The following is a 16591-nucleotide window of genomic DNA, read 5'->3' as shown; positions in this document are numbered from 1 at the left end:
AGGGGGGCCGGCCGCACCGGGCGCAACATCTGGAGGTTAGGGGGCGCAAATCCACGGGTTAGGGGGCGCAAATTACTTGCCTTGCCCCGGGTGCTGACAACCCACGCTACGCCACTGGTGGGGAGCAGCTAATGTCTCTGGGTGAAGCAGATCAGCGAGGGTTTCTGAACCCCACCCCCCATGAACGTCTCGCTCAACTTCAGCGTCCCTCACCTGTGGAATATTTGTGAACATTCCTTGTTGGCCTTTTTGACCGGAGTCATTTATGAACCGCTCTGCTGGCCAGTTTGGTAGAATTTTCTCAGAATCTCAAGGGCGGATTTTCTGCTGCTTCAAAAATGGTCTAGGCTGGGGTGGTTGGGCAAAAGGCTATATCTCTGGATGAAGCATAAAATGAGGCAGAGAGGTTTGTACAAGAAGCAACCACATTTTGAGCTCCTCAGAGGGAAGGCGGGATATAACTGTAATAAATACGTACCAGTGGGAAATTTCTCCTGTTTCGTTACTGGGAGATGCCTGGTTTGGCTTATTTATTTTCAGGTAGTCTTGGGGCCTTCTGCAATGTGCTCTACGTGGGGCTACCTTTGAAGGTGACCCGGAAACTACAATTAATCCAGAATGCGGCAGCTAGACTGGTGACTGGGGGCGGCCGCCGAGACCATATAACACCGGTCCTGAAAGACCTCCATTGGCTCCCATGATGTTTCCGAGCACAATTCAAAGTGTTGGTGCTGACCTTGAAAGCCCTAAATGGCCTCGGCCCAGTATACCTGAAGGAGCGTCTCCACCCCCATCATTCAGCCCGGACGCAGAGGTCCTGTGCCAAGGGCCTTCTGGCGGTTCCCTCGCTGCGAGAAGCCAAGTTACAGGGAACCAGGCAGAGGGCCTTCTCAGTAGTGGCGCCTGCCCTGTGGAATGCCCTCCCACCAGATGTCAAAGAGAACAACAACTACCAAACTTTTAGAAGACATCTGAAGGCAGCCCTGTTTAGGGAAGCTTTTAATGTTTGATGTATTACAGTATTTTAATATTTTTTTGGGAAGCCCAGCTTGATGGGCGGGGTATAAATAATAAATTATTATTATTACAGTGGTGCCCCGCAAGACGAATGCCTCGCAAGACGGAAAACTCGCTAGACGAAAGAGTTTTCTGTTTTGGAGGTGCTTCGCAAAACGAATTTCCTATGGGCTTGCTTCGCAAGACGACAATGTCTTGCGAGTTCCTGCTGGTTTTTTTCCCTCCCCCCCTTTTTCTAAGCCGCTTATCAGCTGATCCGATCAGCAGATAAGCCACTAAAAGCCGCTAATAGCGCTAATCCGCTAATCCTTCAATGGGCTTGCTTTGCAAGACGAAAAAACCGCTAGACGAAGAGAATCACAGAACGGATTCTTTTCGTCTTGCGAGGCACCACTGTATTATTAAATACGTACCAGTGGGAAATTTCTCCTGTTTCATTACTGGAAGATGCCTGGTTTGGCTTTTTTATTTTCAGGTGGTCTTGGGGCCTTCTGCTCTACTTCAGGAGCTTCCGAGGGTGTTGGAGGCCCCCCCCCCAGAGCCTAGCGGGATTAGGGTAGAAAGTAATTTAGGGGTGGGGAGAGAGGGGGGAAGACTCGTACGTGTGACAGACTCAGAGATCTCCCTGTTCCCGGTGACGGCAGCGTTCAAATAATGCAACAGAGGAACAGCTTGGAGGGGTTTGCCAGTGTCAAAATACGCACGGAAAATGATGATGCCTCGCTCCCCTCCCCATTTTTCCTTTCAGAGAAACTCCTTACGGCTCCAGAAAGAGGCCTGCTCAGATTGGGTGCCAAAAGGATGCCCACAAGGTCCCCCTCGAGAGTTTGGAGAAGCAGCAAAACATAATTCGATGCAAATGAGGCCTTATTTGCATTTGCATAACTCTACGACCGCCAGGAAGGGACGCGGGTGGCGCTGTGGGTTAAACCACTGAGCCTAGGGCTTGCCAATCAGAAGGTCGGCGGTTCGAATCCCCGTGACGGGGTGAGCTCCTGTTGCTCGGTCCCAGCTCCTGCCAACCTAGCAGTTTGAAAGCACGTCAAAGTGAAAGTAGATAAATAGGTACCACTCCGGCGGGAAGGTAAATGGCGTTTCCGTGCGCTGCTCTGGTTCTCCAGAAGCGGCTTAGTCCTGCTGGCCACATGACCCGGAAGCTGTAAGCCGGCTCCCTCGGCCATAAAGTGAGATGAGCGCCGCAACCCCAGAGTCGGTCACAACTGGACCTAATGGTCAGGGGTCCCTTTACCTTTAAGCACAACTTTGTAACCAAATTAGTGTTTTAAGCCTGCCTGAACAAAGCTGCCTATTGTGTGTTACTCTTCCAACAAGTACTCCGAGTAACCTGTTATTTTCACCTTTCATGAGACGGTTTGTGTGGTGACATTGTGCATGCTCTGGTCATCTCCCGCTTGGGCTACTGCAATGCGCTCTCCGTGGGGCTGCCTTTGAAGGTGACCCAGAAACTACAACTAATCCAGAATGTGGCAGCCAGACTGGGGACTGGGAGCAGCCACTGAGACCACATAACACCCGTCTTCAAAGACCTTGGCTGCCAGTACATTTCCGAGCACAATTCAAAGTGCTGGTGCTGACATTTAAAGCCCTAAACAGCCTCGGACGAGTATCCCTGAAGGAGCATTTCCACCCCCATCGTCCAGCCCGGACACAGAGGTCCAGCTCTGAGGGCCTTCTGCCGGTTCCCTCCTTGCGAGAAGTGAGGTTACAGGGAACCAGGAAGAGGGCCTTCTCGGTGGTGGCGCCCACCCTGTGGAACGCCCTCCCATGAAATATCAAGGAAATAAACAACTATCTGACTTTTAGAAGACATCTGAAAGCAGCCCTGTTTAGGGAAGTCTTTAATGTTTGATCTTTTATTGTGTTTTTAGTGTTCTGTTGGGAGCCAGCCAGAGTGGCTGGGGAAACCCAGCCAGATGGGCAGGGTATAAATAATAAATTGTTGCTGTTGTTTAAAGAGGGAGAAAAAGGGGGAAATATCAGGTGAATTCAGTCTGCCTTAAAGCGTCCTGGATTATTTAAAGCAAAAGTCTTATCCAAGCTTCCCTTTTTAAGCTGCAAAGGAATGGCACTCTGCTGAACTCACAAATGTGAGGAAGGACGATACCTAATAAATAGTTCCTTTCCTAGCATCTTTTCACATTCCTACAATTATGATACAGTGGTACCTCAGGTTAAGTACTTAATTCGTTCCATAGGTCCGTTCTTAACCTGAAACGGTTCTTAACCTGAAGCACCACTTTAGCTAATAGGGCCTCCCGCTGCCGCCGCGCCGCCGGAGCACAATTTCTGTTCTCAGCCTGAAAGTTCTTAACCTGAGGTACTATTTCTGGGTTAGCGGAGTCTGTAACCTGAAGCGTATGTAACCTGAGGTACCACTGTATCAGCAGGTTGGGATGCGACCATTGCCGCTTACTCTTTGGAGTAATGAATAAGTTTGCGGACAGAGCACCATCTTATGTAGTGGGTGCGAAGTTTTTCTGGAGTTGAGGGCCAGATTCACATTCTGGGCAACTTCCTGAGGGCCGAATGCCAATAAACATCCTCTGCAGGTGGCGCTGTGGGTTAAATCACAGAGCCTAGGACTTGCTGATCAGAAGGTCGGCGGTTCGAATCCCCGTGACGGGGTGAGCTCCGTGCTTCCGTGCGCTGCTCTGGTTCGCCAGAAGTGGCTTCGTCATGCTGGCCACATGACCCGGAAGCTGTACGCCGGCTCCCTCAGCCAATAAAGCGAGATGAGCGCCGCAACCCCAGAGTTGGCCACGACTGGACCTAATGGTCAGGGGTCCCCTTTACCTTTACCTTGCCCAGGCAAGGAGGAAGCATGATCAATGTTTGGAGTCACATTTCCAGCGAGACACAAAAAACACTCGAGGAAGGGGCAGGGCAGAGCAGGCAAGGGGTGTGGCCTGTGGAAAGGGGCGTGTCCTGACAAAAGGGGAGTGGCATCAGGAGAGTACCAAGGGCCAGAGAGTTTTGGGAGGGCCACATTCAGCCACTAAGATACCGTAACCCAAGTTTCCACGGTGGTATACTGAAGGATCAAAAGGCTTCCACCTACATTTGGATACATTTTGAATCAAGATGGCAGATGGGAGTGTTTCAAGACTGCACCAAACCTAACCAGATTTTGCCCCATGGTCCCTTCCGCTATCCTGGCCAAACTTTGCATGACAGTTCGTAGGATGGAGGAGCAGGATCTTGCCTGCGATTTGGCCGCCGTTTTTGAACTGAGGGGGATGACCGAACCTCTCAAAACCGCAGTGGTTTTTTGCTGTTAGAATTCCAGAGCGAAAGAAGTTTGGATTTGATATCCCGCTTTATCACTACCCGAAGGAGTCTCAAAGCCGCTCACATTCTCCTTTCCCTTCCTCCCCCACAACAAACACTCTGTGAGGTGAGTGGGGCTGAGAGACTTCAGAGAAGTGTGACTGGCCCAAGGTCACCCAGCAGCTGCAGATGGAGGAGCGGGGAAGCGAACCCGGTTCACCATATTACGAGTCCACCGCTCTTAACCACTACACCACACTGGCTCTCAGCAGAAAGCTGGCATTATCTGCGGGAGGAGAAAAAAAGTAAATAAAAACTCGACTCTTTCGTCTGTTTTTCCCCCCACGTTGTCGTCTCCTCCAACGTAGGCTTTATAATTAAATAAATAAATGAAGGGTAATTCAAGGCAGTTTTCACTTCACAGTGGAGAGACCCTTCGCGCTTCTCACAAGAACGTGTCAGTGGGTCGCCCCGGGGTGCGGTGTATCGGAATCACGTTCACGACATCCCTTCCCCTCCCTGAGAGGCGGAAGGAAGGGAAACAGGAGAGGAAAGCTGTTGGTCTGCCGCTCCCTTTCGTGGAACACCCCGTCGCCGCCCCAAGACACACATAAGTTTCTGCGGCATATATATATATCTATATATATATATATATATCCCGCTTCCCCACAACCTGTAAACAAACATTTTTTCTGCGGGGAGAGGGGTGGGTGGGAAAGAATACATTTATAAATTAGACATATTAAAATATGAAATTGGGGGGGGGGAGAGAGAGAGAAGGGAGAGAAATGAAATAGGAGATAGGTAACAAGATGGCAAGAGAGTCAGTGGAGAGAAAGTCTCCTAAATGTTGCAAGAAAGGATCCCTTAAATAAATAATAAAAAGGGGATATTATGAACAGGTGAGGGTGAATCATGGGCAGCTATGTGGGTCGAATTTCACTTCCCCCCTTTTTTTTACAGAGGCTGCTTGGGCGGATGGGGTAGGGAAACATATCCCTGTGTAAACCCAGAGGCGTTATTTGGGTGCAACGCAGTGGACACACGCAAACCGATTTTCTTGAAAAGTTCCAGGAACCGGAGATCTCTCCGTTGCTGTTTCGTCTGACTACCAGTGTAGTCAATGGAACAGCCATAAGTTCTGGGACTTTTAGAGGCAGCTGGCCGGGGAAAGGATTCGCAGCTCACACCTGGGTGATTTGAGGAAATAGGCCGGGTACCACTGCGTTATTTACTGCAGGGATGGAGACGTGACTGTTTTCCTAAGGTCTCCTCTACGGTCTATACGGGAATGCCAAGAGATTTGAGTGGGGGAGATTTGAGTGCAAAGGAAATTATGCAACCCTACAGCAGCACCTCTGGCTTGTATCCAGAGCACTCATAGAAAGAAAACTGGACCCCTGAGAGCTGGGAACGGGCTTGTCTGGGGGAAGGTCCAGATTGGACGGGCGTGAACTAAAGGAAGCAAAAGTGGGGGTAGGTGGGCAGAGAGAGAGGAGGAAGCAGAAGACTTAAGGCCCGACGGAATGTGTGTCCCTACTTCAGCTGCAAAACGCTACACCAAAGGAAAACTGAAAAGCCATCAGTCCTCATTGACGCCTCATAGTCAAGATGGCCACAGGGGCAGCCGATGGAATAGCGGCGACCCGGGATGACTTGCAAGTGCAAGGGTGGTATTATATACCCATTGCACAACTCACTTATAGGAGTTTTCTGGCAGCTGCGCCTTCGCCAAGTGCTGTGAATCTTCAAAGTGGGCACGGATGCACATTTGAGTCTCACTTGAGCTGGTGCCACAACGCAACGTGCTCTGTTATGCTGGGTCCGTGACCACAAGCCCCACGTTAAATGAGCCTTCTCTAGCCCTCTTAATCTGCCGCCCGACTCCCTGATCAGAGCCGGCACGACACTTGTGCAAAACTCTCCCCTGCCTTTTGCACGGCGGGCGTGAACCGTGCAACAGGAGGCTCGTGCGCTAACCACGATTGCTGCCGCTAGCATCGACGGAGGCCAACGAAGCGATTATTAGAAGCTGCAATCCACGGCTGCCAACTGCCACCTGGAAACTGCAGGGTGGTGTACCAAGGTTTATGCAGGGAGACGGACACAGGAGAGAGGTGCAGGAAGTTGTCTCCACACCTTATCAGCTCCCGCAGTTTGGAAGAAAAGCCCCTAGTTGCATGACCAAGAAAGGAGTGAATGGCCAGGTGGACGACCGATGCTTGAGGGGCGGGTGGAATTAGGTTAAGGGTATGTATGCTGCCACGAACCACCACTGCCCTGCACCACAAAATGAAAATGATGGGGGGGAAAGGGATATACGGTATTACCAGCAACAAGGAAAAAAGCTTCCCCATGGCTGAGGTTGAGAAAAATGGAAGAAGAGGGAGACAAGGAGGTTTGAATGGCACGGAGTCCGTCCTCGTAGTATTTTGCCAGCTGGCCGAACCGGGCAAGGTTGGGGGGACAGGATGGGACACCCGCGTTTCATGCTCTCTCTCACGCACAGAACGCACGTATACCTCCCTCCCCGGAGTCTGTTTGGCACTCCAACCGGCGGCCCTGTGCTCCTGCCGCCACCCGGCTGCCTCTCTTCTGGCAAAAGCAAACGCGAAGATTCTTGCTGGCTTTCGGAAGCCTGGCCTCCAGACCGCCACGGCGGACATCCACCCCTGGAGCGCCCCGCCCCACACCCCGCCTGAGAGCTGTGGAGTTCTGGCAACGGGGCCAGGGAGCCTTCTTCCGTTCTGCCCCTCCACGTCCTCCCCAACCCATCACCATCCCCGGAAGCCGATGCATCTTCGGAAGGCTGCGACGTGCGGATTACCATCTTGGCAATGCAGGGTGCTGTTGGAGGGGGTGAAGTTTCTCCCTCTGCCCAGAAGGCGGGTCCCGATAAGAGGGTGCCTTAAAAAAAAGGCCTGGGGCGGTGTGCTTGCGTAGGGACGAAAGCGGGAGCAGGGTGGCGATTCCACTCACCCTATGGCAAACCAGGATGCGGCCACAAGGTTTGGCAAAAAAGGAACGTCCCCCGCCGCTACTGAAAACGAAACTAAACAGAGGTGCCACCACAACTGAAGGAAAGTGCCCAACTCAGGTTGCTTTGCACCTTCGGAACCAGTTGTGTTCCACGTCTGCTCGCGCCGTGCGTGAAAGCTTTCCGCCCCACCGATACATCTCCTTCTCTAAAAGTGCTCCTGGAACCCCTCTCTATCTCTGCGGCCTCGCACATTGCGCCGGGGGGTTTTTTCTCGGCTGGCAACGCTGGCTATCCAGCTTGCACAGGGCGGGGTTGTGGGGGAGGAAGACTTCGTCTTCCCCCTGCATGGCTTTGCCCCCCATCTACAACGGCCCCATGGGGGTCACAGGTTCCCCTCCATCGGCTCTCTCTCTCTCTCTTTTGCAAAGCTGTGCGAGAGAGTACGACGGAGGCGTTTGGTTTCGCCAGAGGGACGCCGAGCACAGGGGCAGGAAGAGCAGCGGGCGCCCCTTCCGCCCCCCCGCAATTTGGAAAGGCGAGGACCGGACAGCTCTTGACCGGCGCTCGTGGCCCCGGGGGAGTGTGCGGGGGAAGGAAGGGTGACGATAGGCTGACCCGTCTCTGTGCCCCCTCCCCAAAGGGCTATTCTGCCCAGTCCTGCCAGAGTCAGCTTTCGTCCGTCAGCGGACCCCTACGCAGAGGCTGCAGTCACTGAGACAAGGACTCCGAGTGGGCCCTGGGAGCTGGGCAGGCCTGCTGAGTGGCCAGGAAGCTATTTACATCTCCAATGCCAAGGAGGCTGAAATCCGGGACCGATAAGGACACTTGAGAGGGGGCCACCAACGTCTCTGGATCCCTGTCCAGTCCCACGTGGCCGGAAATTAAAGGCAGCCCCTCCGCGACGTTCCCGGGGAGGGTGAAGTCCACGGCGAGGGCGTTCCCCGAGCACCGCAGCGGCTCCTGTTTGCCGGCTGCGGCCACCTGGTAGAAGCCGGCTTCGGGGGGGTTCGGCGGGCGCTGCAGGAAAGCGGGCGCCCGGCTGCCGCCGGCGGCTTCCTCGGCGGGGTCAAAGGAACAGTTTGTTTCCGAAGGGGTGCTGTATTCGTAGCCGTGGCCCGACTCACTCGTGCTGCCCAAACTGCACGCTGCGCTCTCGATGCTCAAAGGTTCTGTGCGGGGGGGGGGGGGGAAGACACACAAAAGCCTGGTTCACACATCACAGGTACTTGATTTCAACTACTGCACACTCTAAAAACGGGAGTCACCAAGGCAAGGCCTTTTCGGTGGCGTTGCCCCAGCTGGGGAATGCCCTCCCCCCCTAGCAAGGTTGCTATTTCGGGAGAAAACCGATTTATATCAATTGAACCAAAATATCTTTTGAATTCCCAAAGTCATGTTAGAACATTTTCGCCCCCCTCATTTGTGGAATCTGAAAGCTGAAAAATCCATCATGTCCTACTGTAGGGTGATGACAGCGTTACAGTTTCATGAAGAAGAAGGAGTTTGGACTTGATATCCCGCCTTTCACTCCCCTTAAGAAGTCTCAAAGCGGCTAACATTCTCCTTTCCCTTCCTCCCCCACAACAGTCTGTGAGGTGAGTGGGGCTGAGATACTTCAGAGAAGTGTGACTAACCCAAGGTCACCCAGCAGCTGCATGTGGAGGAGCGGAGACACAAACCCGGTTCCCCAGATTACAAATCCACCGCTCTTAACCACTACACCACACTCGCAAAGGTAAAGGTAAAGGGACCCCTGGCCATTAGGTCCAGTCGTGGCCGACTCTGGGGTTGCGGCGCTCATCTCGCTTTATTGGCTGAGGGAGCCGGCGTACAGCTTCCGGGTCATGTGGCCAGCATGACTAAGCCACTTCTGGCGAACCAGAGCAGTGCATGGAAATGCCGTTTACCTTCCCGCCAGAGCGGTACCTATTTATCTACTTGCACTTTGACGTGCTTTCGAACTGCTAGGTTGGCAGGAGCAGGGACCGAGCAACGGGAGCTCGCCCCGTCGTGGGGATTCGAACCGCCGACCTTCTGATCGGCAAGTCCTAGGCTCTGTGGTTTAACCCACAGCGCCACCCGCGTCCCTCTTAGACTACTGTAATTAAGCGGCAACGTAAGTTGTAGCAAATGACAAATAAACATGCTTTTCCAGGACTCAGAATTTTGAAAGCTGAGCAAGGGCAATTATGACCAGCCTACCTGTGCTTTCGATTGCCAGGTGATCTGGGTTAAAACGAGAGTCGAGGCATCCAGTGGACGATGGGATGGGTGGGGAACCTCGCGAACGACTGGCACTTTCTACTTCGCCACCATCCAAAAAATTATCCACGTAATCCCTACAGGTTGGAGGCAAGCAAAACAAAACACATTTGTAGATTATGATGTCCCTTCTCTGCATTAACCGATTACGGAGAGGTGGGTGGGGGTGGAGTGGTTATCAAGGGGCATCCATGCCCTACATTTTCAGGCCTAAAGGCAAAGGGACCCCTGACCATTAGGTCCAGTCGTGACCGACTCTGGGGTTGCGGCGCTCATCTCGCTTTATTGGCCAAGGGAGCCGGCGTACAGCTTCCGGGTCATGTGGCCAGCATGACTAAGCCGCTTCTGGCGAAGCAGAGCAGCGCACGGAAACACCGTTTACTTTCCCGCCAGAGCGGTACCTATTTATCTACTTGTACTTTGCTGTGCTTTCGAACTGCTAGGTTGGCAGGAGCAGGGACCGAGCAATGGGAGCTCACCCCGTCACGGGGATTCGAACCGCCGACCTTCTGATTGGCAATCCTAGGCTCTGTGGTTTAACCCACAGCGCCACCAGCGTCCCTATTTTCAGGCCTACACATTTAGAATTACAAGCGGTAACAAACAAACACACTCTGAGAATAGTGCCTGCATGTTTTGCATTCTACATCAGGTTCTACAAATCCTAGTCACTCTTTTCTTTTTTTTAAGAACGGGAATATTGGGCGGGGGGTGGCCTCCTGCAGAGTGGGGAGCAGCCCACGACCGTGCAGTGTGTGTGGCACAGGAAGAAGCAAAGACCCCCCTTCCCCCCTTATCGAGGCAATGATTCTTCAACATCAACTTCGTTGGACTGGGGTCATGTTGTGCAGATGCCTGATTATCGTCTTCCAAAGCAACTACTCTATTCCGAACTCAAAAATGGAAAGCGTAATGCTGGCGGTCAGCAAAAGAGGTTTTAAGACTTTCTCAAGGCAAATCTTTAAAAATGTAGTATAAACACTGACAACTGGGAAACACTGGACTGCGAGTGCTCCAGCTGGAGAACAGCCTTTACCAAAGGTGTCATGGGCTTTGAAGACACTCAAACTCAGGACGAAAGGGAGAAATGTGCTAAGAGGAAGGCACGCTTGGCAAACCCTCACCAGGATCGACTCCAGACTGCACGGAAACACCATTTACCTTCCCGCTGGAGTGGTACCTCTTTATCTTCTTGCACTGGCATACTTTCGAACTGCTAGGTTGGCAGGAGCTGGGACAGAGCAACGGGAGCTCACCCCGTCGCGGGGATTCAAACCGCCGACCTTCTGATCGGCAAGCCCAAGAGGCTCAGTGGTTTAGACCAGTGTTTCCCAACCTTTTTTGGGCAAAGGCACACTTGTTTGATGAAAAAAATCTCGAGGCACACCACCATTACAGCCCCGTGACGTCAGCGCGCAGCGTCACGCCGGGAGGGACGCACGAAAGTGTAAGTTTCAATTTTTTTCCCTCCCCCTTGCCGGGGAACCTCCAAGCTTTGGGGGTGGGGGGGAGGAGGCAGCAAAGCAAGGCAGGAAGGAGAGCGCGGCTTGGCTGGGTGAGCTTTGGCAGGGGCAGGGAATGAGAGCCGCGAGGCAGGCGCTGCGGACGGAGGCGCTGCCCGCCGAGCTCGCAGGCAGCCAGGCAGGCAGACGGCGAGAGCCCCGCGCTGGGCGGCCTCTTCTCGCCGCCGCCGCCCCGCCTCTCGCCGCCCGCCTCGCCCGCCTCCCTCCAGGCAACATCTCGCAGCACACCAGGCAACATCTCGCGGCACACTAGTGTGCCGCGGAACAGTGGTTGGGAAACACTGGTTTAGACCACAGAACCACCTGCGTCCCAGTTGTCCGGGGGGGGGGGGGTGTCGCTCCTCCTGCTAAAGCTTAAATGCTTCCAGATTAAATGTGGGCACCTGCCAGTTTTCCTCTCCTACTTCCTTTCCCTCCCTTCCACTTCCTAGTGTTCCTCTCCCCCTGTCTTCCCCTCTCTTCTGTTTCCTGGCCTTCAGCTCCCTCCTTGCTTCTTTCTTCCAGTTCCTTCTCCAACTCAAGCCCCTGGGCCTGCAATTCACCCGGCGCTGTGGACACAGGCCCCAGCGCTCCACCCAGCTCCCACGATGCTCCAGGGTGGCGGTAGGGGAACATACTTCTTCCTTCCAAACCGCGTCTGCTGGGTGAAGTAATCGTAGCGCTCCGATTTCTTCCACATGTAATAGTACTCCACACATTCGCCCACCGACCGGGTGCGGACCTGCGGGGGAAAAGGGAGGAGAGGGAAAAGGTTAGGACAAGCCACGGCTTCTGGAACACCTCTCAGGAGCGACACTTGTGTAGGGATTGCCATACGTCCGGGATTTCAAAGGCGGAAGTGACGTCCAGGGGCAATTCCCGCAAGGTGGCGGTTTGTCCAAGTAAACAGAGAAATCGCAGATTTTTTTTGGTGGGGGGGAAAAAAAGCTCACCAACTTTGGGGGTGTCGTTTTTTTACTTTTTGAAATAAGGCAACCCCACGCTTGTGTGAACAGAGCACACATCCTAGAATCCTCTGGGAAGCACTAGGCTTACATAACCTTTTTTTTCTGGGGTGGGGGGAAGGAAGGGGCTGGATGCCTGAGAGACAGTGTGCAAAGGGTTCTCTCCAACACAAAAGAATACTACTTCACATTTCTGTAGCACACAGGTTACCAGCCGCTGAGATTTCGGGGCCCAAACTTGAGACCCAAGTTCCTGCTGGGCTGAACCTTGCAAGCTGCACGCAGCCTTCTTAACTGAGCAAAAATGCAAAGGAATAAAGAAATTCCTGCCCGCCTGAAGGAAAACTTCGGGTCAGCCTTGGAGGTCTTGAGACCCCACCCCCTCCCTGAGAGACAGAAATAGAGAAAGCTCATACAGTGGTACCTCGGGTTACATACGCTTCAGGTTACATATGCTTCAGGTTACAGACTCCGCTAACGCAGAAATAGTACCTCGGGTTAAGAACTTTGCTTCAGGATGAGAACAGAAATCGTGCTCCGGCGGCGCGGCGGCAGCGGGAGGCCCCATTAGCTGAAGTGGTGCTTCAGGTTAAGAACAGTTTCAGGTTAAGAACGGACCTCTGGAACGAATTAAGTACTTAACCCAAGGTGCCACTGTACAGTAATACCTTGGATCCCGGATGGATGTTTTGGCTCCCGAACGATTGAACCCAGAACGAGTGTTCCGGTTTGCGAACGTTTTTTGGAACCCAAACGTCCGACGGGTCTTCCACAGCGATTTGGAAGTCGGACGGACTTCCGGAACGGATTCCGTTCGACTTCTGAGGTACGACTGTACATGCATACATGCACACTTTATTTTCCAAGGGATCTGGGTGCGAGACCCAGCGCAATTACTCGGAGCCTTGAAAAGCACATCGAGCTAGAAGCAGAAGTCGCAAACCGTGTCTGTCTCCCAGACCTCCTCCTACAGCTCTATGGGCATTTAAAAGGGTGATTCCTCTTTTCCCGGGCTTCACTCGTGATTGCAGTGAGACCCGCTGTCCCGGGCGACATACACACGACGGCCAATTACCTTGTTTGCTTGGATGAGGTGGAAGTTCTTTCCGTGGACCCGGAACCCGTGTTCGAAATTCCTGCATTCCTCTTCGCTCCAGGCACAGAGCTCATCTGTAGCGGAGGCAACGGGGGGAAATTATTTGTGAGAGACGCCTGCTGAACGTTTGCAGAACTTCTCCAATAGATGTTTCTCTGTGTGACTGAAGAGTTCTCCATAGCTGTCAACCGTCCCTTATTTGGTGGGAAAGTCCCTTATCCCAGCGCCGTGTCCCACTGCTGTCCCTTATTGATGATGTCCCTTAAATTTCCCGGGTTTCAAAGGAAGCAGCTCCTCTCCCTCCCTCCCTGCCGGCCAGGGAGGAGGGAAGCTCCAACCGTGTTGCTTGGCTGCGTTGCTCATCCAATAAGGAGTCTAAGAACGACTGGGGGGTGGAGCTTGCATGCCTTGTCCCAATCAAATCGGCCGCGTTGCCTGGGGACTCGCCTTTGCTCAGCGCTTCCCAGCGGAGAGGTGACGCTGGTTTTCCTTGCTGCATCCCCTTTGCCGGGTTGCTGCGCTGTGGGAACCACCGCTTGAGGCTTCATTTGGCTGCTGGCTGGGCTTTCTGCCTTTGGCTCGGGGGGGCTCAGAAGTTGAACATACCTGTGCTTGGAAAATCCCTTATTTTGGCTGCTGATCCCTTATTTTCGAGGCTGCTGGCCCCTTATTTTCAAATCTGTAAGTTGACAGCTATGGAGTTCTCCCCGCCCCCACCTCCACCAAGCTCCTTGGAGAGAAGGATGTGTTGATGCGGTCTCACTTGGGAAAGCCAGCAGGGCTGGGGAGGGGGAATTCTTCCCTACCCCTAGGAATCTCTCACCTCGAATGACCTTCACGTTGAACCGGAGTCTCCGCAGTGCCTCTTCGGCGTTGAAGTTGCACTTTACCAGTTCGTACAGCGCCTATGGAGCAAAGGGAAGCACGTCTAAGAGAAGCGGGGAACTTCAGCGTCGTCAGTCCGGTCCTGTGGAACCTTCTGTGACAATTTCTAAACGCTTGCCGAAAACGTTTCTGCTCCACCAGGCCTATGCAGGCAATTAAGATTACATCCTTCCAAACAGTTAATAGATAACCTGTTGCTAACTTGTTAATGGTTTTAGGGTTTGTATTGCTATAATTGCTATAAAAGGGACACGGGTGGCGCTGTGGATTAAACCACTAGGACTTGCCAATCAGGTGGTCGGTGGTTCGAATCCCTGCAATGACGGGGTGAGCTCCCGTTGCTCAGTCCCTGCTCCTGCCAACCTAGCAGTTCGAAAGCACGTCAAAGTGCAAGTAGATAAATAGGTACCACTCCGGCGGGAAGGTAAACGGCGTTTCCGTGCGCTGCTCTGGTTCGCCAGAAGCGGCTTAGTCCTGCTGGCCACATGACCCGGAAGCTGTACGCCGGCTCCCTCGGCCAATAAAGAGAGATGCACACCGCAACCCCAGAGTCGGCCACGACTGGACCTAATGGTCAGGGGTCCCTTTACCTTTAATTGCTATAATTAATAAAACCATTATTATTGTTAATTAATTGTCCAACAACAGCTGGGGCCCCAAGTTCGAGAAACGCTGCTTTACAGGATACTTTGGGGAAAGACGTGACTGTTTAAAGTGGCATGAAACGGGTTTAAACATATAGAGTGCAGATGGGGCCTAAGAAGAGGAAAGAATGGAGTAGACTCAGGCAGAGAGGCGGCAGGTAGACTCTTCTGCGACGGTAGGGGCTGGGGCTCACAGGAGCTTTCAAGATGGATTTGTATCTCACGGCACACTGCCATCTCATGCGCTGTTTGGGAATGAACACTGAACTCACTTGCTCATTGTCCTTGACCGTGTCCCCCTCTGCAAGGCTGGCGTTCGAGACTTCGTCCCACCTTCTCTTTATGGCTCGGTAAAGGAACTCTTCCACTTCCCTCTCGGGGAGGATGTTTGGGTCCCAGAGAAGCTGGTCGTCGTTTTCGTAGACTGGGAGAGAGGAAACATCGGAGGGGGGGTCTGAGATCAAGGGCCCCAAGCAAATACTTTGCCTTCCGCTAAACCGGCTGGTGTGGGATGCGGGTGGCGCTGTGGGCTAAACCATAGAGCCTAGGGCTTGGCAATCAGAAGGTCGGCGGTTCGAATCCCTGCGACGGGGTGAGCTCCCGTTGCTCGGTCCCTGCTCCCGCCCACCTAGCAGTTTGAAAGCACGTCAAAGTGCAAGTAGATAAATAGGTACCACTCTGGCAGGAAGGTCAATGGTGTTTCCGTGCGCTGCTCTGGTTTGCCAGAAGCGGCTTAGTCATGCTGGCCACATGACCTGGAAGCTGTACAATAAAGCAAGATGAGCGCTGCAACCCCAGAGTCGGCCACGACTGGACCTAATGGTCAGGGGTCCCTTTACCTAAACCGGCTGGCGGCTGAGTGACACAGACTGTGGGGCGGACACCTTCCCCTCTGAAGCCTCCCCAGAACCAAGTGGGTTGTGGCAACAGGAGGAACGGAAAGGCGCATGCCTCCTTCACCGAGCCCGCTCGCCCGCATGGAATCCCTGCTCGCCTGTGGCGACCAGCCAAGGAATCAAATGCGAAGGATGCTTTTTTAAACATAAAAGCTCCTTCTCTTAGAAAGAGGATGCTGGCTTTTCCCAAGGAGCCAAATTCTACTCTCCCCTGGTTCTCTTGGAACACACGAAGATGCACACACACACACACACAAAACTCTGGCTGGGATGAAGGTTTGCCTACCTTTTTCGCCATGCCTGTTCAGGTGGAGGAGGGGAACAGCCGCCTGGTATTGAGGACCAACCATGATCTCCTGTGAGCGAAATAATAACAAATAACATCAGCAGGATCATTCAATTGGCAGCAGTTGTGTACCAATCTTTCCTCGCCTCTCCTGCTTCTTGGAGGTAAGCTGGGAGGGGAGTACCTCTTCCATATCTATCTATCTATCTATCTATCTATCTATCTATCTATCTATCTATCTAGGTAAAGGTAAAGGGACCCCTGACCATTAGGTCCAGTCGTGGCCGACTCTGGGGTTGCGGCGCTCATCTCGTTTTACTGGCCGAGGGAGCTGGCGCACAGCTTTCGGGTCATGTGACCAGCAGAACTAAGCCGCTTCTGGCGAACCAGAACAGCGCACGGAAACGCTGTTTACCTTTCCGCCGGAGCGGTACCTATTTATCTACTTGCACTTGATGTGCTTTCAAACTGCTAGGTTGGCAGGAGCAGGGACTGAGGAACGGGAGCTCACCCCGTCATTGTGGGGATTCGAACCGCCGACCTTCTGATCAGCAAGTCCTAGGCTCTGTGGTTTAACCCATAGCACCACCTGCGTCCTGTATCTATCTATCTAGATATAGATAACAACAACAACATTTTATTATTTATACCCTGCCCATCTGGCTGGATTTCCCCAGCCACCCTGGGCGTCTCCCAACAGAATATTAAAAACACAAGAAAATATCAAACATTAAAAACTCCCCTAAATGGGGCTGCCTTCTGCTGCCTTC

At 53.0% G+C, this 16591-nt stretch overlaps 1 protein-coding gene across 2 annotated transcripts in view; it reads right to left on the bottom strand.

Moving 5' to 3' along the window:
• Positions 1 to 5369: 5369 nt before the first annotated feature.
• Positions 5370 to 16591, bottom strand: part of MIER2 (MIER family member 2) — a 29274-nt gene continuing 18052 nt past the window's right edge. For both annotated transcript variants that reach the window (XM_081177809.1, XM_081177808.1), the window contains 7 exons: positions 15822 to 15891; positions 14912 to 15063; positions 13934 to 14015; positions 13090 to 13184; positions 11688 to 11791; positions 9488 to 9624; positions 5370 to 8454 (listed from right to left, as the gene is read on the bottom strand). In XM_081177809.1, coding sequence (XP_081033935.1) covers positions 7994 to 8454; positions 9488 to 9624; positions 11688 to 11791; positions 13090 to 13184; positions 13934 to 14015; positions 14912 to 15063; positions 15822 to 15891 — 1101 coding nt within the window. In that variant the 3' untranslated portion in view covers positions 5370 to 7993. The remainder of the gene's footprint in view (positions 8455 to 9487; positions 9625 to 11687; positions 11792 to 13089; positions 13185 to 13933; positions 14016 to 14911; positions 15064 to 15821; positions 15892 to 16591) is intronic.

Source organism: Podarcis bocagei (assembly GCF_964188305.1).
Source record: "Podarcis bocagei genome assembly, chromosome: 18".
Taxonomy (NCBI): domain Eukaryota; kingdom Metazoa; phylum Chordata; class Lepidosauria; order Squamata; family Lacertidae; genus Podarcis; species Podarcis bocagei.
The sequence above is the reverse complement of the archived record's forward strand: the minus strand, read 5'-3'. Positions and strand labels throughout refer to the sequence as shown.